This window comes from Varroa jacobsoni, unplaced genomic scaffold (genome assembly GCF_002532875.2).
Source record: "Varroa jacobsoni isolate VJ856 unplaced genomic scaffold, vjacob_1.0 scaffold_299, whole genome shotgun sequence".
In the NCBI taxonomy this organism is placed as follows: domain Eukaryota; kingdom Metazoa; phylum Arthropoda; class Arachnida; order Mesostigmata; family Varroidae; genus Varroa; species Varroa jacobsoni.
This window is the reverse complement of record NW_019213201.1, coordinates 13,662-38,357: the sequence shown is the minus strand read 5'-3', so window position 1 is coordinate 38,357 and position 24,696 is coordinate 13,662. Positions and strand designations below refer to the sequence as shown.

Genomic DNA, 24,696 nt, shown 5'->3' with positions numbered 1-24,696 from the left:
ACTGATCAAGGTCACCTTTACATAAGAATGATACTATATTGCTAATACGCGTAGCGTAACTTTGCATTTGGTCGCGCTACCGGGGTACGTTCCGCAGCATACGACCGTACATCCTTCGCGGTCAAGGTCGGCTGACGTCCTCGAGATGTGGAACTTGATAGCTGTATGGTGCCATTCCGCTAGTAATAGTAAAAAGCCCACAGAAATGGCTATTTCTGGAGCAACTTCCGCAAGGAGTTGCGTATTTAAATCTCCGCAGGACGGACATTTCCTACTTAAGATGTTTTTTCACCTCTTACCATTAATCCGTAGCGAAAAGTCGTGCCGGTGGTTTGCACACCGACGATTTCTCGCCACTTCAGCTCTTGACGTCCCTACACCCAGAAAGGGCTCTCCGCACAACACAATATGGTGGCCGAAAAGCAGGCCAAACGACGTCTTGTTTTACCTGAACCCTGCATTCGTTACGTCGAGGATGTCCAACAGGTTCGTGAATGTGTTCCACATTGTATTCTCTAAGGTAACAGTTAACTCATGCCATGTAAAACAGGTCGCGTTGTCTGCCATGATCGCGGCATTTCTTTAACTCTATTGTATGTACGTACTTAAATCCCTATCCAGGAGTAATGCTCTACGCGTCCTTTATATCAGATGGTATGTCATCAAGTAAAATTTCGAATAAATAGAAAACTCTGCTGAGGAGAGAGCAAACGCTTTGTCGTCAGTTAAACAATGTTTCGGGACGACTGGGGACCACCCATTCAAGCCCCGTAATCGTACTAAACACGTACTACACAGCATGTGTGCTTAAAACTGCGATTCCAGGTCCGTAGTTAGCAGACCCTGCACTGGCTACGAGATCCCTGTTTCGCTACCTAAGAGCGCTTCCTATAAGGAAACGTTCGTACATATGCTGCAACGTTTTGTAAATACCGGCGATCTTGGAAACCTCGTACGTTGCAAAGTGATGACCTGTTCCGCCTCGAGCCCTTTCGATTCAGGCTAAGAGTAAATCCTCAATCAGGCCAGTGCTGTTGGTTACTATCTTGAAGTGATTTCTACACCAGCGCTACCGAGAATTCTCGACAGGCTATATTACAGCTATATACTCACTCTGACGGCTGCCTTTGAATATATTCGAAAGAATACGTACGACACGGATATTGCATCATCACCTCCTGGATTACGTAGCTACGTTTCTTAGCCTTGAGTTGCGGACCGGCGAGTCAATGGTCACCAACACCAAGATAGACAAGAGCCGTTTAGAACTAATCCGCCCTAACGACTCTATCCGCTCACGGATCTCTGAAGGGTGGTAAGCGCATTGGCGATACTCCATCGTAAGCACCCCAACTGGTAGTTCGCTTGAAGGCTTCTTCTTTTCTTTCTATCTAAATGTATTTTGATTTGCCACGATTTACTGATTAGGTCTAGGTTTACTGAAATCGTGGAAGTCTGCGAGAGTAGCGTCGTCAGTGCACTGTACGTATCGCACTTTGTGATGTGGCATTCAATCCGCGACAGGCAACACACAATCACGCCGTCCCGTCTCTTTTCTTCATGAGCATCATGGGGCGTATAAGGCGCAGCGTAGTTTGGATTTCTATGAGTTGACCTTTTGCGCCGCGGCTACGTTTAAGTTGTAAATGAATTGCCATTCTCAGAAGATTATGAGGTGACCATCCTGCTTTTGCTATATGAAGAGGCCAGCAGAGCGAGAAATAGGGCCCGTCACCTCCGGCAGTAAGTTTGCAAATATCGTGGGACATGGTATTTTTTCGCAGTTTCATACGGATTTTCACGTTTGTTGGGCGCTCTTCCGAGTTCGCAAGCAATACCTGATACAGGCCCTGAGCTTCTCTGCTTATGACGCTATGATCCGGCCAAACAACGTTTGGGTATGCTGCCTGGACCGTCACGTACATTTCTGCCTTCAGTGATGTAGTATATTTGTCAACGGTAAGGAGCTGAGCACACCGTAAGTGCCATAAACTAGCTTTTTTAACATATTCTTAGATTTCTTTGACAGGGACAGTTTGTTCAGGACCAAATCCTTAACGAACCTATCGATAATGAAGAGTGCTTTCGTTAGGCCGGCATTAACCGTAGTAGCGAATCAAGATATGTCTGTTACGACAAACAGCACACAATTATTTTTTTTTTACAATTTGAGTTACCTACTATATATACATTTTAGATTTTTCACCAAACCTGTAACTACAAGCTTGAAATATACGACCTTTCATTTACGTACTAAATGCTTCAATATTTGAATTTTTGTTATTGTGATCCTGTTTAATCCACATGTTGAATAAAGCAGAGAACATGAAAGTACCGTCAAGTTTTCGATGCAATAATTCTAAATTATCTGCCCTAAAAAAAGAATATAATTTTTTTTTAAATTGGCACTGATTCTTAGTCATTCTGGCGAGTCATCATATTTCCTGCTGAATGTTTTACTTTCTGTAAGAATAAAGTAGAGGATCTTGGTAACAACTGTTATGCAAATCGGTCAAAGAAATTATCATAGAGAAACAGTCACTCTGCTGATCACCGACGAAGGGGCAAAAATTTTGTCTCTCAGGATGATTTGCCTTTCCGTTAAATCGCCAGACCCGGCGGTAGAAACACCTGTGATTGTTTTATGGTTTGGCTTAAACGAATTTACTAAAACAAATCATCTTCATGCAAAGCTAACTCTGTCAAGGTTACGCGCTTTTTCCTTAGATGCTGTCGACCTTTTGTTGGCTCTCCGACCCAGTCTATGCGTAACAATAAAATAATACCCGTATTGAGATACCTTCAGTTTTTCTATGATATTGCCCATGTAATAAAGCTAGTTAGATACACTGAAAAATAAATGGTCCTTCTTTTGTAAATGGATAGCTTCCGCTATTACGATATTATAGTTATCTAAAAATGTATAGGAAAGCGTTCACATAAAGGACAGACCGGTTCAACAACAAAGCTAGAACATTTTACATTAATTATAGAGCTAACATAAATATACCTACTGCCAGAGGGCCTATCTGGACTTTTAACATTTCTAGACAAGCTCTATTATCATGGCAACTATCATTGTTGTATTTGGAAGCAGAACAGGATAAAGACTTATTGTACTGTAAGGATATCCTTCCTTGTACTGCGCATTGCATCAAGGTGATATACGAAGACGAATCCATGAATGAAATCTAGCTGAATAAATGTTCGACACGTATGGTGTCACACATAGCTCGTAAATATTATGTAGTTCATTCTGACAGCCACAAGCAACGCCTACAGTGAAGCAGACCAGTACCGTTCGGAACGGGCGGCATCGTACAAGGATTAACCATACGGTCTTGTGCGTCCAAAAGAAGAGCCCTAGCTTGATTTCTCTATAGAAGGTGGGGAAGAACTAGAACCAGCACCACAATGGGTCTAAAAAGACGGCCTCGCGTTACGACACGAGGCGTCACGGTGCGAGGGAGCCTTGTAGGTGTTCTAAATGCAGCGAGTGACAAGCCTTCATTACAAACTATAGTCCAGAACCTTATGATCATGAGAAGGCTAACAAAAACATAGGTTTGAGCTTTGATGCTCTGCCAAAGTGCCTGTTAAACAGGCCAAGCGTAGAACTTCTACGTCCACCGGCAGCTTGACCCAAGGAGCCATCTTTATCGCTTGACGTAAGCACGGTATCGTATCAGACACATAAAAGCTATATCACTAATGCAGAGCATGACCTGGCTGCCTAAATTGCCTGAAAAAATTGAACGTATACTAATCCAGTGGCGTCGAACGATCGGAAAATGACGAGCACAACGTTACTCTATTGCCAGAGCGCCGTTCTGCAACAATCATAGAAATGAAATCGTGTTTATTTATGGGCTGATGCTTCCCGACACGTCTGTCTAACGATACCCATCAAACAGCTGGAACCAGCAAAATATCGAAAGTGACGTATCGGAGTAGCATTAAAAATAGCTTTTTTTCCACCGAATATTTTTGTTAGTACGTCTGTTATTAACGGACCGCCAACGTCAAAACTGAGGATTGGATTATTGATGTACGGACATGGGCAGTTTGAAAATAGGTTGTTTTGCCACAACAGATCTGCCATAATCTTTATTTTTCAACTATAAGAGCATACGCATTTGCGAGTTGAAGGACAGACAATATAAGTAGCTATTCTCGAAATAGCGCTGATTTGTCTGAAACATAATGATTCTAGCATAAACGCTAGTTAAGTTAGAAGTCACAATTTATGAAATGACGCCTATAAGAGAACAAGTTGAAGAATTATTCATTAGCGCATTGGTTGATGACCATCGTACGATGCAGCCGTCGTCTTTGTGTACTAAATTTCAGTGCGATGGTGTGCGCTAGCAACGCCAAGTGAGAAGGACAAGAGTCGCTAAAGATCTCAAAGTGAAGGCTTTGAAAGTAAAAAAAAAAAAAGTAGTCGGCCGTCTGTGTTGGAAAGACATCTGGGCGGGATTCGAGGCTACAGTGATCAGGGAAAAAAACAACATTTACGGTTTAATAAATTAGAAATGAATCTAAGAATGTTTTGCTCACACATAAACCAATAAGCGTCTTTTTTATGAGGAGTTGGAAAATGACATACAAGAAATTGTGGAACACTTACCTGGATGGAAGCATTCTACAAGACTAGGCCAATTTGGAAACTGTGGGCCTTTAACGTTACTAGGCGTAACGCAGCGAATGACGCGGTCGAACACTTATACGAACAAGCAATAAATATGCTCAAAAAGACAGTACGTACCGTTCTTTTACGTCTACGTAATAATGGGTCAAACGGAACGACCTGTGAGCGACGAATGCATATTTAAACGATAACAGTTGTGTGCTATCACAGCTAACCTACTAGGTGGCCCGCACGCCGCTAGGGCAGCCGACAGACAAATTAGGTCTGAATGACTACCATAATTATTGTAATAGAGTTGGCCCCGCTTACACGGTCACTGAAGAGAACTGACATAGTGACAGCGGGCTGACATCTTGTAGCAACTGTTCATCTTATAACATACATCAACCTTTGATGATCAGTCGTATACAGACATTATTTTGCATGCATTGAGTACATATAGGATAATTATTTAGTTTGAAACGACAACTTGAGATTACTTCTTGGCATTACAAGTTATTCTTGTATCAGCACGGGAACTTCATCAAGAGTCTGCTCTGTTTCCACATACCTTGTGCGTAATTTAGGGTAAATCAATGAAAACTAGAAATTGGTTAGTTGTCCTATTACGCCTATTGCTGAGGGGCTCTCGTTTTATTTGCGCTAAAGTACCGTCCATGAAATCGGACATCGTTTCAAGAGAACGCATGTTACGATGAAACAAACTGATTCGAAGCAGGGTTAGAATCGAGGTTCCTTTGCTCATCTTCTTGAGCCGGCTAGTCCGCGTAGAATCCTAGCATTAGCTTGATTGCTAGCAAACGCTCTCCACTATGTGAGCTACATCTACCTAGATTTGATTTATTAACGCCTGTCCCTTTCAATCGATTTAATAAATAACATAACTCAACGTTTATTTAACATGATTTATAATACGTTTCGAAACTGTCCTTCGTTTGGCTGGCTACTCTCTCTAGCAAAAGTTCACTGTTCCAGTTCGTTTTTAGGCGATATCACTTTTATTTAACCCTGATTTGTTCAGACTGATCCTCTGTGTGCCTCAGATAGAGAGTATCTTCAAGACCAGATGAATAGGTAGAGGTTGTATGACAATGTTCTCGTACTTTGCTATGTTGCTTGCAATAAAAACACTCCGAACTAATGAACATACCGGGGCGTATTGAAATAAAATCCATCAAATCGCATAGATTACCGTACGCTTACTATAGAAGTTCAGTAACGCCGAACAACTTCCAAAAACGTGGATTAGAAATTGGTACTAATTACAATGGAGCTTAGATACAGGCATGCGTCTTCTGCTACAATGCAGTTTCGTTGGCTGATATCCAAAAAAAAAAATCCGTTAAGGTTATTTGTGCTAGCCTACAAACGGGTAAAGATTCTTGCGAAAGCCAGCTCGAGAGATCTGAAGTGCTTAGTGGTGTACATGGAATATGGCTATAAGTAGCAGAAATTCACTGAGACAATCCGAGCGCTGGATAGATGATCCTGCTGACCAAGGTGGATGAATTTTTGATCACTGAGCGACCGTCTGATCTAGTAACGGTGACGTGAAGTTCTCTTCGGAACAAAGGATATGTTTTGTGGACTTCGCCATTGGCAATCGAACCGACGACACTCCTGGTGTCGTAAATGACCGCTTTCATAGATCAATGCCAGAGTTATGGTAAATTCAGCGACTTGTGTTAATGCTATAGAGATCTACCTAAAGTTAAGCTGGAACCGTATATCAATTTGTTTTTATGCATAGATGACTCCGAGTATCAAAAATAGGTGAAGTAGATCGTTAAGTGATTAACTAGAGCCATAGTGTCAGATACCTAAAGGATGTTTAGTCATTACTTTTCAGTTATTAGAAATTTCAGATTATTTTATGTTATACGCGGCCGTATCTTCAGTGTCACTTCCTTGGTGCAAACATTTTAGCGGTTATCAAATTTTAAAATATCGTATTCTCTTCGACTGGTTAGTATAAACTTTTATGCTCAATTAATAGATTCGAAAAAAAAAAAGGCGCCGTCTCTTCACGGGCATGAGATGCAGTGGCCTACGGAAGGCCTATATTTTTTAGTAAATAAAAACCACGTTTTCAGGAAGTTCGATTGAGCCATAAATGAAACTGATGGATTTGACGAGTCAACTAATGGCGCTGTTCGACGAGTATATAGATAGTAAACAAGACCCTACGGATCATCATCATCATCAGGTGCCTCCAAAAAGTTGACGCTCGATGTGGGGGACGAGAAATCAGGCAACACTAACTGCTCTGGCAAGAGAAAATGAAATTCTCGACCGGCAAAACGTTACGTGGGCCAAGATAGCACCGCTTCTTATATTGATCAGTGATGATTTACATTTAATTAACTAAACGAAATTCGCAAATATACACACAGTTTCATAAGCATCACATTCTAGGTGAGGTTCATAAAGGCCGAAACGACATTGAGGGTATCGATTCATACAAATTTAAAATTTTTTCTTTAACAAAATTCAAAAATAAGTGACGCGCCACCAGTCAGTGATGTTGCAATGAATTTTTTTTTTTCGCAAATAAAAAATTGCATTTGTGTTACATATGGCGATCAGTTAAATGGAAATCGGGAGAATAGCTTATTGATCGTGTGTATTCTACCTGCCTACACATGATTATATAGAACCTAATTTACGCTAAGAAAACGAAACTAGAATTGGTCATTATTTAAGAGATTGTTAATTATGAATCCTTTAGGCTCACATAGAAAACACGAGTTTAGGTCGATACACGCGCTGTAGATCTCAGTGGGAGTTAAGGTTCGATAAGTTTCAAATCATGCTGACTTATCGTAAATGGTTTAGCATGTCGTAAGCGTAACTATAGGACAGCGTAAATGTATTACTTTTTTTTTACGACAGAGCTTCAACATTTTCGATAATTGTTCCAGCTACTTCAGGGAAACTTCGAGCAATCGACAAACAAGTTCTAGTTAACCCGACGGATTCGTTACGGGTACGTTTTTGAGAGAATGCCTCAAAGACGTTGGCAAATAAACATAGCGCAATAATTCTCAGCGCAACCTTAATGAATTGCCCTATATATTATTTTTGGTTATATCATTTTTAATTGAATCAATAGCGTGGCTGAGCAAGTAAGGGTCTTGTATAATCGAAGCTAGACATCTACATGCTACAATTTCATAATAGGTGGCTAGTAATTTTAGATAGTATGGGGGACTTCTTTCTTCGTGAAAAACGAAGCGACACGCGGGTAGTATGAGTAGTTCATCGAATCCGCTTCCGGGAGATGGCACAGAGAGAAGTATCTAACCGTAGTGGTGGGTCTTCACGGGGGTCGTCGATTCCCTCCGTAAACTTTTCAAGTAGTGCTAGCCAAGCAACACAGAAACCGGCAGTTGAATGTATATATATACGCTTGGCCATCATAGTCTGGGTAGTGCTGGGAATTCTCCTCGGATCTGTTTTTGTAATATTGATCGTATGGACATACACACTGCCAGTCAAGCCCTCAGTGAGGATGAGCAGACGTCCAATTTCGAAAGTAGGCCAGTGATGACTATTCATGGTTTCAAACGTGCTAGACAAAGGCCAAAAAGGTGATTTTGGCCTAGCTACAGGGTCAGCTGTATGCAATACAATGGGAAGCTTAGCAATACGTATGCCATTCGATGACGTTAGTCGAATAAGGTCTACACCAACAAAAGATGATGTTTGTGTTATTATGACTATTTTTATTACTATTAGAAGCTTTACTGTGATGTACAACGTTATCAAGTATATATCCTAACGTAGCATGCAGTACCTATGTACGTAATAAACATTTCCTGAATAATAAAACTATGGTAAATGAATTCTTTCTGCCATTTCACCCTCGGAATAGCTTAGCGGTCTTCTAGGTCTTCCGAAAGCCAGTTCTTCCACCCGCACTAGTTATTTTGTGATAGCATTTATTATAATCTAGTTATTTGATAGTGATAAAAAATTTGCCTATCAACGGTGCTTGGCCCACAGCCTAGTTTTGGTTCAATCAGGTCACTTATCAATTATTCCTATCGATGATTTAGAAGAGCCGACTATGGCGGGACAGTATTGATTTGTTCCACAGTTTAGTCCTGCGCTAAACCTATGTTTGTATATATGGCAATGTGTGATGCATCTTAGTATTCAAAATTTCTGCTGTAAGAAAGATCAAGAAGTGCCCTATGTCAGGATGCATTACCGTTCTTATTATTAGGCTTTGTTGCTCACTGCTACAGGCGGCAGGCTCTTGACAAATTAAAGGTTAGGGTTACGCCAGGCTTGCTGCGTTTTTTCCTTTCGTTACTTCTCTGCGTTTTGAATGTATGTTATTAATTAGCGCGCGAAACGACATTGATGAAGCGTTACTTTCGTCATGCCATAAATTGATTTCTTTGCAGTTTTACGCTCAGGTTGTCGATACCAACTACGAGAATAGATCGACAGATTGTTTTGTGTTTGCTCACTAACTAATAGTAATACAAAAGAACTTTCTTTTATAAAATAACGCTTGCTACATCTTTTTCTTTTATATCTGACACAGCTGAATTTTTACAACCTTTCTCCCGGTAATGTCTGCACGATGAGAACCAAATAATATGCAATGGTTATTTGGCCAACAGTTATATTGAACCACTAAGTATACATTGTGGTTTTGATCCAATTATTAGGGCTATCTATCAATAAAATGTGCATTACATTTAATAAACTTAAACTCACTGTTACTTCAAGCTCAGTTGCCGAGCAGATTTTGCTTTTGTCGCTGAATCTTGAAGGCGTTTTCCGTAACTAAATGTTACAACGGTATAATGTCGATTATATAGCTCAAAAACAGGTCCGTGGCAGTATTCATTAGTGATATCACTGAAGTTGTGTTCTAGTTTTTTTTTAAGAACTAAACAACCAGTTCCATAATTGCGAAGCGCGCGTGGCGCTAGCGGCCAGTGTGTTTTAATTAAAACACAAAAAAATGCTAGAGGTGTGTTTTAGTAGTAGAAGCCTGATCGTATCTTCCAGTGAAGCGAACCCCGTTGCGTCTAACCTGAGTTGTTCCAGAACGCCTCCAAAGTTGCGAAAGTAAGGTCACGTGTCCCACACTGATTTTCTTCTGCTTTTCTAAAAATGTTGAAAATGTATGTATAGTCCAAACGGCCAAATATGCAGTCTGACGTACGCTAAGTAATACGCTGCAGTTATCAAGAATGATTAAGGGTTTAATTATATAGGTGTCCTAAAGTCAGCTAAGTGGAGTGCTATTAAAGGGACCCACAAAATTATCTGTGTCCGCAAAATATGTACCAGATAGAGTATTACAATTCATAATGTTTAACAGATTAAATAAATCTTCGGGGCAAGTTGTTATAATTGATCGCTCAGCATATATCTACTTACCTTGCGCAATACTGAAGAGTATTTCTGGTCATAATTTATTTATGTGTTTTGTATACGAAGTGGTAAGGCGAAATCTGGGAAGAATTTGTCGTACCAAGCCTTGTTTCGGATAGGAGATTTTTTTACGGGCATGGCCCAGTGTCTTTGCAATACAATAAGGACTGAATTGAAGAGCAAACTTATTTTAACGGACAAAGAGTCATTTCTAGCAATCTTGGCATTTTGATGCAGAAATTAGGTGCCTATCTGCTGTAGGTTCGTGCAGATACTGCCCAAGCATTAGCTCTTTTAGACTTCTGCACCTAGTACTCCACTACTGCATTGGACCTGTGGATTTTAAGGACCTTGGCCGATTGCTGTGTAAGTCCGTTCGATTGTCCTATGTGGCGAGTTTAGCAAGACTTTAACGAGTTTAGATATACCGATATAACCTATATGACCTTACTCAAAAAAGACATTCGCGAATTCAAAACAGGAATTACAAAACATTTAGGCTCCAAATCGGAGTCGTCGTCGAAGAAAGCGAGACTTATGGTGAACACAAGCGGTTTTCAAGATGTCGTTGTTGGCACACGAAGAAAAAATGTATTGCTTTCATTTGTACACAGTTTGGTAAGAAGCAGCATGAAACCTGCCGGTATGTTGCGATAGCATCGTGTGCGTATAATCTTAACACGTTACCCAAGTAGCGTTTTTGTTTAACTTTATCGATCATTGCGTATTGTAAAACAGTACGAACTCGAGAACACCATAGAGAAAACGTGTGAAGGACAATTGACATAACGGTATAAAAATAGCCATAGTCATATGCAAATGAGTTGTTACGTGCGTATATGAACCCGGTCCTGAAGTCCACCGTCATGAAAGTAGTGACTTGTCCACTACGATATTCGAAGCAATGATTTTTATTTCAGGCCACGAATCTTACAAATGGTGGACCATTTTTCCGAGGTGCGACCGACTGAGCATTTTCTAATAATTAATAATGTATCATTTAGAGCCTATCTTTTCGCTAGTTCGAATTAGCGACAGTTTACCCCAAATACGATCTACGTTGTACCAGATTTTTGGCTAAAGTACTTTTTTCTGAGCTGTGGATGACCACACGATCTCTTTTTTGCTTCATATGGATATGATATACCAATACTGTAGAGAGAGACAGTTCAATAGCATTTAGCGGAAAAACTCGGAGGTTCCACATGTGACCACGTCGAATAGTATATCCGCACGTACAAATCATTTCCTTTACTAAACGCCCTAAAATGCTTTAAAAGGCAATTGTAAAAGCCTGTAAAGTTTCAGAAAAATGTACTTATATAAAAACCCCACTCGGTACAAAAACAGCAGCAATCGTTTACGTTTAAAGCCTAATAAATAATAACATTTCCAAAGTCTACGTTTCTAGCATTGAACTTCCTTTGAGCGCCGTACGTTTAGGGCCAATTGATGACAATTTCAAGTTAAATCAACGCATACTGTAGCATAAAGCGTCAGGTTCTATAGAGTGTACATAGTATTTTTTCTTTACTAGTAGTAGTAGACCTCTCGTTTCCAAGTGCGCTGTAATGGAAAGCTAAATCAACGACTGGATCCTACAGAACGCCTCGCTCGGATTTTCCCCTTTGAATGAAGTTACATTCGTATTGTATCGGAGACTGTTTGACGAATTTCGCAGAAACCGAAAGCTCTTAGTACGCGACTCTTTGCCACTAATGGTCTATATATGACCAGAATAACGCAAATGTTTACTTACGTAAACACAACCGAGAGACAAAACCTATACAGTTATGATAGGCCACCAAGCAAGCTCTATTATTCGCTATGGTGGAATGATCCTTTACTTGAGCTTTTACTGAGCTAAGCACACTGACTGCTAAAAGAAAACAATCACTTATTATAGCGTTTACATGAAACAAACCTGAGGACCGTCTAACTAACCATATATAGCAGCTTAAAACAACGGCATAACGTAAGTGCACTAGTCTACGGCTTTTCGGATGTCGATACTGAATTGAGCTACGTTATGAACGACATCAGCCTCTACAGGGATTTTCAACAGGCAGCTCAAGCTTTATATATATATAATTAACCTTTTCCATGATCATTGTCATCATCGTTCTCATAGTGCCTATACTTGCGATCATAAAGCTTACATTTTCCCAAGTTGTTGCCATTGTCGACGAACCTGAAGGTTAACTAACAAATGATTTTTTCGACGACAACAACAACAACAACAACACCATCTTGTTTATTTATTTATATATATATATATATATATATATATATCTTCTCTGTTTATTTATCTACGATCAGATTTTCAAAGTACTATAGTACCTTGTGCCGCTGACCGGATTGCTTCAACATGCCGTGCAGTCATATTCGACTGAACGTATCATTTAATCAGAAATAATATATAGGTTTATAGATAAAGAAATTAAAGCCAAAGGTAATGAGTGTAAGTTACGCAAGGGACGATTGGCAAACCTGAACAGAATAGATAAAATACATAAATTCAGCTAGATGCATTTAGAAAAACAATTTTCTATAACACCATAACTTAGGCATACTATAGAGGCCACTGAAGTTAAAAAAAAAAAGTGAATTATATGTAGAAAGTTCCTATACTACGAGCTTCAATGATGTTTCCTTACCTGTATAGTCATATTGATCATAGTAGTAATAATAATAATAATAGTCTTGTTATCTAGCTTACCTTTAGACACATGTCAACACTCAGCTGATTTAGTCACTTAATTCAGGGAAACGTCCATAATGGCGGACTTCATAGCATATCCTTCTGACAATCTTCACTAGTCTTTTGCATAGTATAATGGTTATTCTGACGCGATTTCCGACTTTGAATAGAGTGACTAAACCTTATTGCCGCATTTTGTCAGACAAAAACATACGCGCACTCCTTCCTTTAATCTGGACTAAAAAGTCAGCTGAATAATTCGATATTTTAAAATCGGTATGGTTTTGTATGGCCTCGTGAAGTACGATTGCCCTCATGCAGATGAGAGGACAGCAGCGGGAAACACCTAAATAAGACGAAGTGAACCGCCTATCCATTGAAGCTTTTTTTTGAAGTCTCGTTAACTATGCACCGTTATTGAAGCTCAAGTTCACGGCACACGAGAAGCGTGTAAACATTTTTTTAATTCGGACTTTGCAACAAGTTACTTTTTTTTTTTTAACTTATATTCAACAAATAAAGAGGGAATTATGAAAACTATTTATCCCACGAACTGGTACTGCCTTCGTACATTAGGACGTGGTTTTTAGGGATAAACTATGTCACGTTGTGGATATTATATTCGATATAGGCTATATGCTACGCTATGTTCTCCTCAGACAGATAAATACATCGGTAACTATTAAACTCAACCCGCATATTTTCCTCATAGGAGCACAAAGAGAAGTCTCTTTTGGCATATGCACCAGTCATTTTGTGCGCCCCTGAAACTTCGTTCACATGCCCAGGAGCTATATGTAATATTGTTCCCTGTTGGGCAAGCATACTGCTAATGTAGACATTTCTAGGCGTCACGCAAGAGATATCCAATAACCTAAAACAAAATACTTCTTGCCTTTTGTAAATGTGAATACCAAGATGTCACTGCCAATTTTATGGCAGCGGTGAAGGGTAACAAACAATGGATTTGATCGTCTCAAACAATGAGGAGTGGCAGATAGACGACAATTATACAAATCTTTAACTGTTATAGATAACTCATCCATAATGAGTCGACGACTGCGGGGTCTGGGGGTAAGTTTGTTCTTCATTCGTCACGTCTTAGCTAAGACGACGAACTATTCTAGAGTCCTGCAATTGATAAAAGTACATTTTAACGACTGGATGTTTTAGTTAAAAGCAGGACAAGCAGGCCTAAGATATATAACAAAATCTAGCAGTAGGTAGAAAAGTAGGCGTACGGTAGAAAACACCAAAACACGGCATAAGATGGAGAGATGATATTTTAGCTTTTCAAGAAACCTATAAAATACTCTTGCTGCCTGCGAAAGACCAAAAAATCATCGGGGCCAACTTCGGGGGAATGCAAGTAGCCCTGCGAAAAAAATTCCCATTTCTGGAAAAGGAAAAGTTGTCGATGCGAAGATCTAGATAATGGACCGCTAAATTATCAGCGGGAATCAGTCAGGGCTGGACAGCAACGTTGGTAAATCGAATACCTTTTTAACTCTGCAAAAAAGATGGCCGAATCTTTGTTAAAATGTTTATATTTTTCTTCGCTATATTTGAGGTCTTAATGTGATTTCTTCCCTATTAAATGACGAAAGAGACCGATTGGCTTTTAGAATTTTCTGTCATCTGCTCCAGTGGTAATTCCTCTAATGTTCTTCACTTCGTTCAGTATCTGAGCAGCGAGGAATTGTCCTGATCCGTGATCTGAATATCATTCTGTAACTCACATATCACTCAACTGTTTTATTACTCTCAGTGACAGACCTATTGTTCCCTGCGAACTCGCCCGAAAAGAGCTACAGCTCATCGCAATTGCCAGCAGAGCTTAGTAGCACCGTTTGTTTTGCCGATCGAAGGAGCCGTCGAAGGAGACACGCGTGGCTGCGTGCGGGTTGTCCTTCATCCGTGTGGGCGTCACGGCCATAGTAGTGGTCGAAACGGTCGACAATTGGCAGTCATCGAATTAAAACTTATTCGTAGTGTCGTAGATTTGAGCCAAATGCTTGTAAGTTTTTCGACGCTGCTACATTTAACGGCATTGTGTCTTGCAATCCAACTTTAACTTCGGCGTCTGGCTGGAACTTAGTTTCTTGCTAACGCAGTCCGCCGGAAACAGCTGTACTCTGTCACGTTTCGCCATCTTTACAATTCTGACCATTAATTGGACGTCTGCATCGCATAAATTTTGCTGAATTAAGGTCGATTTAGGTGATATAATTTGAGTGAGGAGCTTTGGAGAGGGATATGTATGGCTCTTAAGCAGGTATATATTACAGCGCCCTTAAACAGCGGACCAATCCACTGTTTTTTTTTGCGCCAAGTGGAATTACATCATTGTTTCTAATATAATCGAAATAAGGCTGCAGGTACGGTAGACTTCGAAAGTGTTCGCGTTTGACCATCAGGGGAATTCTAAAAAGATGTATTTATGGTGTCAATCTCAGGGGAAATACACTCTTACTTCATCTAAAGGATAATGTAAATACCCTTTCTTTTTTTGTTTTTTTTTACTATGTTATTTTCTAAGTCACTAAAGATAGTTTAAGGGAAGTAGATCTTCCACCGTTTGTATAGCTTACGCGGTAGCTTACACACTGTAGAATCGAAGTAAAGACGAGAATTATCACTAGAATCTCTTGTAAACCAAGGGCGTTGAATTGCGATAGGGCTCCAAATTATGCCTATTGAATCTTGTGAAGACAGAAGCCATTGGTAAATATGAAGGTGAAGAACTGAATTTCGAAAACGTTATCGGTCTTTTCGTTTACGAACATTACAAACACGTGAGGTAAAAAATAGACAATTGAACTTCGATATTATATACCCTCTACGCTAACGAACGTAATTGAGACTTCTTTTTATATTAATTGCGCTAGTTAGTTTTACTTGTAAAAAGGCAAGCAAAGGCTATGTTCTTGAGAAGAAACTTATGAAGGTAAGTGATACGTTTATAAGTTGTTCCGAACACTCCATACTCATATATATGTATGCTTTTATTAGGCGGATCGATTAGATTCATATAGTTGAAAGGCAGTACGGTTTATTTGCGATTTTGGTTTACTCAGCCGACTCGAATCCCATAGGGAGAAATCTATTAGTTAGTTATATCGCAATTAGTAGTTCTAGTTAACTTGCCGTAAATCCATGTTTTTTTTTTTCCATTAACTAATAACGATATATTTAATTCTGATGTCGCTCATATCCGTTTTATGTAGGCCGAAGTAGCTTGGGGCGTAATCGAAACAGAGGCGGCAACACTTTTTACAGCGTCCATTCACGTTGCGCAGCAGATCAATCAGGGCGGTGACAATGCCAAATACCTCCCTGGAACGGTTCGACCCCTCGTTTTGACTCGGCGAATCTGAGCTGATGAAAGATTCGGTAAGAGCTACTCTGTTCGCGCCTGTCACATTTTACTTAAGCGCATAATTTTTTTTGTAATTATACATTTATACAGCGTACTATATGTTCCTATATGATTATCTATTTACGTTACGTAAGGTTTGATGGAACTTGGAGTTTTCCAATATTAACTATTTGGGCTGCGACGCCCAAATACGGATATAGAGATATGTAACTTTTAGCACCTGTCATAAACTTGGCACCAGTTTAAATAAAGAAGATACGGGAATTATTAGCGCAACTTACGCAACGTTTCTTGTCGCTATGCTAACTTTCTACCCCCCTATTGCTTGCTTTATGTGGTTAGCCATTTCACCAATGACACGGGTTTTCATGTTAATACCACTATTATTCATCTCACTCCCGTATAATGTTTGTTTCCAGTTTTGCAGTACTATTTGATAGCGTTGTATGAAATAGTCAGTGTCCAAAAATTACCATCGGACAGAGTAATCAAAGCGAACGATTGACGTGAAATTTCTGACTTGCGCTACTTGCTCTGCACGACCGCGTGTCCTTTGAAAAGTCAGAGAGCAGACGTTGATTCGAATCAACAAATAGGCCACAAAAAACCGCCGTAGAACGGTGCTTTCTGTTTGTCCTCTGTTTGGAGTTCTCTGAGCTTAACAAGACGACTGTCCCCCTTGACGTTTATATTCAGCAGGACACAGGCAGAACGCAGTAGGTATTCGGCTTAAGTAATAGTCGCAGGCTGCCACCTGACGTTTATCGTATCAGATTCTATTGGGACCTATCAGCTGTATAATCGTAGATACAATGTCTACAAGCTATGTGCTTATATTTGTCGTTCGGGGTAGCTAGTTAGATTGTACTTTGAAATGTGTTGGTATAAGAAATCAATATATGCGCCTAGACTGTTGGACGGCAATCTGTATTCCGAAACAGTTTTACGTAATGTACGACTGCATTTGGTGCCCAGGCCTGTTAATAATAATAATTCTTGAAGGAACAGAGATGTGTTCTCAACATGCACCATTGTAAAATTACGCCAAGTAACCTGCTTATAGCTCGGCAATACAGGAACAGAGGAACAGCATTGGGGTGCCTCTGTTACAAGCGTATGGCGCCCATGTGCTACCTCCTCACTGCGATGAACTATGCTACTTTAATGCGTGTGAACTAAAAGGTACTCCAACGGGCAAAAGACTCTTTTCCTATATACCGTTGATGACATATACACTGTCCAAGTGATATTCAAGCATGCGAACATGCATTTATCTTTATTTCGAAGATGTCTGTAAATATAGTAACCAGAGTACCTCGAGTACCTTTAGTGCTTCAAAACTATATATGCTATATGGATACTAAGCGATATCACAATCAATTTCATTAATTAAACGACAACCTAACTTTTGGAAGATTTACATGGAAATCTTGCCTGCGAACGCTAGGCCTCATTTCTCACACGGTTCTGTAAGCCAGGGCCATTCAGCTGCAGAAGTGCCCAGTACTATTATGCGCTCCTCTTTATTTTTGCTCTTCATTGGTCAATTCAATACTGTTTTGCTTTAATACGTATGTTCGCTTTCAGCTTATGAAGTTGACACGGTATCCGCTATCAGGGGCAACAATGTAAAAATTCAGTCAAACGAAGGCGCCGACCTCCTCGTGGGTCTAGACAAGTCATCCCTGGCTTGACTGTGCTGCAATGTGCTGATAACAGTTTATAGTGGTATCTAACTTGTCTCGTTCACGTGTGGAAAACGCCCATATAGGTACGCTGCCTAGCCTGGAAAAAGTCATTTAAGAATAAGGAGCCTAAAATTATGAAGGAAATGTGTTGCGTTACGTGCGGAAGCATGCTTAATAAAGTTAAGCTTAACATATTGTTGGAACGTGCTAATCAGATCTTCGCTATGCTGCTATTTCAAGCGATAAAGTTCGCAACTTAGATAACAGGGTGATTTGCAGAAAAAGCTTATCTTATAAGAGATATCTTCTAAGAATGGATGGATTGTTGATTGGTTACTCACACAGGCATATGTATGCACGACAGGATAAAAACAACCTAATCGATGAAGTAGTCGTAGAAAAACTGGATTCAAGTTAAGATAGATTCTACAATCGTAACCAATGAACGAATTTGGGATATCTAGCTTAGATCTTTTTCCTTGTATTCGTTCGTTTGATTTTAGTATCAGTGTTCCTCTAGATTTTTTTACCTATTAATCAGGCCGAACCTGAGACCGCTTTAGTGTCGTAAAGATGTCTCAATACACTATTGTATGCTATTATATAGCTATTATATAACATATATATAGTGCTGTGAAAAACATGCATATACATAAGTAATAGTTCCAAGTTCTAGTTGTAATACTGAGCTGGGTCATTTGTTTACTAGTTGAACCATTGTGGATCGAATTGATTTTTGGATAATGCTAAATGTGTCGACAATTGACAAGAAAAATCCCGGTTAACAAGATTGACAAGAAACCGAAATAGCGGTTTCGGACAATGGTAAAATTCTCAAGACGTTATGTCAACATTGCACAGCATAACCTAACCTTTGTCATAATAAAGGTGTCAATTGAATTCCGGTTTTCTAATTAAAGTTCATCTGTCTTCTAAGTTTTCATTGACACACTTTGTAAATTTCCAAACGTAAAAACTCAAGTTTTCAATTCTGTCACAAAAATGAACCATTTTAAATTAGCGAAAACTTCCTAGAATAAACCTCTCATAGATATTCGTGTTGAATCGAGTTAGCGAAAAAAATAGGAATTTTTAAGGCGAAATTGTACTAGCCCACAAAAAATTAGATCGAAGTGATCGCTAGGCATAGGCTGCTTTAGAGGGCGATACACACGTAGATGTAGACCTTGGTTAGTCTATATTGACCGTCGTGATATTTTTTTGTTATTATATATTTACTGGTTAATTACAGTGCGGGCCTTCGACTTCGGACTGAAAATGCCTAATTTTATGTTATAATTTTATCATCATTTAAGTAAAATTTTTCGCCCGATGTTGGGCTGAACAAGTATGAACGTCGTTTTTGCAACCAAGATCAAACTTGGCCCCCATCACTGCCGCACGTATGACAAATGCCCCCCACCCCCCCCCCCCCCCCGGCAAAAAAAAACATTGTTTTGGAGAATTCATGAATAGTTCTTTTTCTGTCCCCCAAGCGATGTTAACCCTTTTTTGCGTTTTTAACCAGTCTAACAATTATAGATACTTTTTTTTCTTTTTTTTTTTTTTTATCTTTATACGATACTTATCTGTTATAAGTGAAACAGTGCTTATCGATATAATATTCACAAGTTTAGGTAAACATTCATAGAGAGTACCTAGCAATTGTTCGTATTGTATAGAAAACACAAATGGCATCTGATCGATAGCATTCGAACTCCTGATCGTAATCATCCAGTACCTCGCGGAACTATATAACCGATAGTTTCCAAACCATAGTGGGCAAACCAATTTGAAGCCATTGAAATCTATTTACATAACTGACTGAACTAAAACCTTGTACAAGTCAGAAGCTCTGTTTTGCCGGTGGGCAATTGTTATTGATTTTGATTTGTTAGCTGGATGCGTGTAAACTTATCAATCGGAATTTACCTCGCGTCCGCTTGTATTGTCCCTGGAGAAGACTCATTGTTCAGGCGCCACGGCAAAAGTAGAACGATTAATGAGGCATCAATTATCTTATGATTAATTCATAGACGTTTTTTATAACCTTCGTACCTTGTTTGTCCTTCATCCGATAAGAATATATTAAACACATGCCTTATTATTACATTAAACATGCGCGCCTTTGCCTTATGATTTGGATGACTTAAAGGACACGTTAGAGCTGAGACGTTTAAGAAAGGGGAAGAAAGAATCTACCCTCGCCTGAAGCAAAGCCCTCACTGAATATAAGAGCACGTTTACGTTTCACAGAGTCGATTAAAAAGAAGTAATAAAAAAGATTAATCTTTTTTATTAACAGGTCTCAGAATCAGTATTTCGGGTAGCTTCACCCAGGTGAAAAAGGTAAATAGAAGAAAATTTGGCACACATTTTTTTTTAATTCTAAAAGCAAATTATTTTTCTAAATGACACCAATTTCGGACATGAACGGCAAAGGCTCGTTGCATCCCTTTATTCAGGAGTACTTTAGGAAGGCCTGCCGCATTTTTTTGCCCGAATGAACCTATCAGCGATTTTAAGGTATAATGTTTATATTAGAAAAGTAGTTTCAAGAAAATATACATAGACAAGTCCGTATTTGGTGGGCTTCGATTTAACTGAGTAAACTTTTCGTTGTTTAAAATTAGGGGTCATGCGCGTGATGATGCCAAGTTTTTAGAATGCTAGTAATTGAAATCATTTAACTTCACAGATGACTGGATTACCAACATTCGGGACCATTTTCGGTGCTACACGCTTAACAAAATGGTTGATTTCACTTTTAGTTTTCGTTGCTGCTCCGGCTGAATCTGGCCTAAGGAAAAAACTGCTTAAAGGCGCACTCGCCTTAGGAGCCGTTGGCCTTGGGAGGCTTTCTCAAGTATGTATAAATAATTAGGTTCTTACATACAAAAAAAAAGATAACATTTTATCATAGGCTGTCTAAGTTTGGAAAAATTTCTAAAGACGCCATTGTAACGCTTTGCGCGCAAACAATCCAGACCACTTCTTATACAACATTTGTGCTGATACATGCATCTATTACGAACAAGCTAACACAATTAATGGCAACCCTTTTATCTTTTATTATATTTAAACTTCAGGTTCATCTCGCGTTAGCGATGCAGGATGTCTGGCACCGTCGATATTACGGAGGGCATCGCCGTTATCGACCAGGGTACAGAGAGGGTTTCGGTCACACAGACCATTTTAATTATTTTTACTGAAAGCGCTTTACTAGACTCAACTATACAGTACAATAGTTAGCGCAATGTCTCTTTACGCTGTGTTTATACTTGCCAATTGCTTTTCGAAGGTCATGCCTTTTGGTTTTTACGGAAAAATACACACGGAAAATACATGGTTTTCTATCGATATTCTTCGCCAGACGCTGTACGTCTTACTACGATAACCTTTATATTAGTCTACGTAACGATATAGTGCCTATAAATGTAGGAATTTTTAAGCGTTTATATGCTAAATGTCCATAGAAGTTTCGCATTGCCTAGGGGCTGAGGTTCGTTTTAATTGTTGTGCAACTTCATGTTCTAAGTAGATAGTGGCAAAAATCGACAACCGTTACGGGGCTTAGAGATATACTCTATCTATGTTGGCTTGTTCGTGAGATAAATTTTACGCTATTTGTGGTCGAGATCGGAAGTAATAACGGGAAAAAAGATTCGTTTATGTAGATGGACTTTGACATATCGTGCACACAATTGAAAGCTCCTCTATACGTATAGAAATGTGTGTGTTTCTAAGCTTCATGGTAGTTTGTTTGTATTTTTATCTTCATTGTGTGTGTTTAAAACATATGTGGTACATTACACATTTTGACTGCTGTTGTAATTTACATCTTGCCCTCGATATAACTTGATATACTAATATAGGTATTCGATAATGTTTTTATAGGGAAGATGGCTTTTCACAATTGTCAAAGGTAAATTAGAATTTGAGTTATAGATAGCGTTGAGCTCCTCTACAAATGACTGCATATATTTGTATAAATAAAACTGGCTTTCTTTAATTTTCTTAAATTCTGATAACGGAGAAAATCATAAATTTGACTTTTGGGAACAAATGACGCCCGCCCACGAAGATCATCAATCATCCAGATGCACACGAAAAGATAAAAAAAAAACGGCCATTAATTAACGGCTCGGATGATGAAGTACTTTTTTTTTTTTTTTTTTTTTTACATAAGATGATTTTCAATGGTTTGACAACAACTGCAATGACAAAGACCACATTAATTACTCTAGAATAAAAGTTGTTACGAATAGGTTTTACCGAAAGTATTTTACAGGCCCCTTGTCGGTCAGAGACTATTCATTATAAATCCGTTTTATTTCATCGATGATTTCGATTGTTTATGGTACTTATGGGGCGCCGTTATACAGCTCAGTTGAAATAGGGTCCCATGAAACAACATTTTCCTGCTCAAGTTACGAGTGAGAAACTTGTGAATCGGTTCCTATCGATTCAGGTACTATTTATTTTAGTATATTTTGTTGTCAGAACATACTTCGGTGCCTTCTGAGGTAGCAACGAAACGCTTGCGCGGGGAATGTCGAGCTTTCGACTCAAAGGTATAATCATCTAGCTGAAATCTTATCGTGTTTTTGTTCTAGATATTAGGATTCCGAATTATATTGAAAAGTTTATGTACACTGAAGAAAGCAATTAAAAATTAGTATTATAATTTTATTGCTCTGTCTACGCCGGTACGTGTCGGGGGGTTTTAGCGCAAAAAAAAAAAAAAAACTAATAGCGGAAGCAGTAAATTTATAAATTTGGATAATTTATGATCTTTACGAATATGAAGTATAATACTGACTATAAGACGATCCGTTTTTTTTTGCTTGTTATTGCGAGATCAATAGCCAACATATAGTAGACGGATAGCAGTACAATACAGATAAAGCACACATTTTGTTACTGTATAAATTTATATAGTACATCTATATATAGTATAGTATATATGTGTTTGTGCAATGATGATTATTACGAGGAAAATGTATCTAAGCTGGTCATTTCAATTTGGATGTCAAATCATTCAGTTGCACGAATCAATTTAATAACGTGTTTTGTATTTTCAAATTTTAAAGCGTCGAGCATTATAAAGCTAAGAGCTTCGTTCTGTAATTGTCGCAGCATTAGCGATGTCGAGTGAGAGTCTCTCCTCCGTAACCAAACAAATTAACAGCCCTATCAGCCGCTAGGCTTGTCGACCTAGTCTATAGGTTCCGTTTGCTGGACTTCCGGATGCGTACACACTTATTTTCATTTTCTCCTAGAAGTTAACCGCATCTTTCACAACTCAAGAAAACTCTTTGAGTTTCTTTAGTATTCATTCATGTACGTCCTCTCATTCATCTAGTCTTCATGTACGAGAGTAGATTACTTTGTTCCTGGACATCTCCTGAGAAATTGATGTCTCTCAGGCGGTCCGTGTTACCTGCCAAACCATTCCTCGCTACTAAACGAGACCAAAAACAGCGATCTTATCCGATGTTCTGGCCGATGTCTGTAAAGTAGGCGCGTATTTGTGAGAAGAAAATTCCAAGTCGTAGTTAGCTCCCTATCTTCCTCCATCGTTCTTGTAGCACGTGTTTCGCCATGTTGGCAGGCAGCGTCATCTGCTTTCACTGTTGCGGTACGGAAGATGACAGGAACCAAACCTTCAACGAGACCTGAATGAGAAACAGCGAACAGGCTTAACTCGGTATCAGGTCAATACGAGATCTTATCCTTATCCTCCAGACTCTTAGTATAGGTAGATTTGAGTATCGGTGAAAGGCTGTCGGCGTGGAGTTCACATGCAAAGTGCTTTCACTGAAGAAAAATACCTAGGTACATGTCCTATGCATTTTAATTAAACAGCTCATTTGTAGCTTGAACATGTGTTGATTTACAATGAATAGCGGCTTGTTGATCATCTTTACCTTAGAACGAGTAAAACTAGACCTGGTAAGATTTCTGCCTTAACCGACGGGTTACTTCAGACCTTAGTCTGGGGTGGTGTTAAAAATAAACTCAGTTGGTCTGCTTAACAGAGCTGGCTTTCATCATCGGTCTAAGAAGAGCTTTCCTATGAATTTGTGTTAATCAGTCGGTTCCGGTCACAGTTATTTACCCATCGGACGTTACTTACAAATGTGTCAGACATATGTATAGCCGTCAAGTTTCATGTAAACGAAGCAATGTGCAAGTCAGGTTATAGCATCGGTGTGATTTACATCTTTCTACAGCAATGTCCGAACGGCACGGGTAGAGGGAATGCCCTGATGATTTTTGAGACGTTGTCAAATAATGTACAATGCTTACAAGATTGCATTCATTGTTTAACGGATGCCAGAAAAATTACTATTTCCCTGTTCCAGTTTTTACTTTGTCGGCAACGAGGTGTTGTGTGCATTACAGAGCTCTTCAGGTGACAAGTTCTTATTCGGGTCCTAAAGATGGCCATGTGGAATAGCAGAAGACAAGGTCCCTAACCCCCGCTTTATTTCCCATCATTTACCGTGGCAATAACTCGCCGAAACAACTTTCTTAATTCTGCAGCTAAAAGATGCAAGCTGACATAGCAGTTGATTTTTTTGGAAGTGGTTTAGGGCCGCCCGTGGCGAATCGAAGCTAAGTTCTTGTCAAGTTACCACTGTGACGCACTCTATGCTCGATAGCTTTTTAGTCTAGACGCGAAACTGGTAATTATTATTGAAAATGCTACAGTTCATTGTTCCGTTCTTTACCTAGGCAATGGTAACATCTTGTGATATAAACGAAACAAACAAACAAACAAACAACTTTTGACTGTATATAACACTAGTCAATCGGCAAAGAACGCGGTTCGTTTATGAAAAATCTTATAATTTCACACACCGCCAACTTTAAC

The 24,696-nt window shown here is 39.2% G+C and overlaps 1 protein-coding gene across 8 annotated transcripts in view; it reads left to right on the top strand.

Moving 5' to 3' along the window:
* The window catches only part of LOC111259148 (uncharacterized), a 32,648-nt gene extending 9,178 nt beyond the window's left edge, over window positions 1-23,470 (top strand). For 3 of the 8 annotated variants that reach the window (XM_086967749.1, XM_086967751.1, XM_086967750.1), the window contains 3 exons: window positions 15,977-16,142; window positions 20,515-20,682; window positions 20,906-23,470. In XM_086967749.1, the coding sequence (XP_086823875.1) occupies window positions 16,131-16,142; window positions 20,515-20,682; window positions 20,906-21,028 (303 nt within the window). In that variant the 5' untranslated portion in view covers window positions 15,977-16,130 and the 3' untranslated portion in view covers window positions 21,029-23,470. Of the gene's footprint in view, window positions 1-15,976; window positions 16,143-17,715; window positions 17,900-20,121; window positions 20,166-20,514; window positions 20,683-20,905 lie in introns of all 8 variants that reach the window. The other 5 variants (XR_015310458.1, XR_002679446.2, XR_015310459.1 and 2 more) reach the window with 5 other exon arrangements.
* The last annotated feature ends 1,226 nt before the right edge of the window (window positions 23,471-24,696 follow it).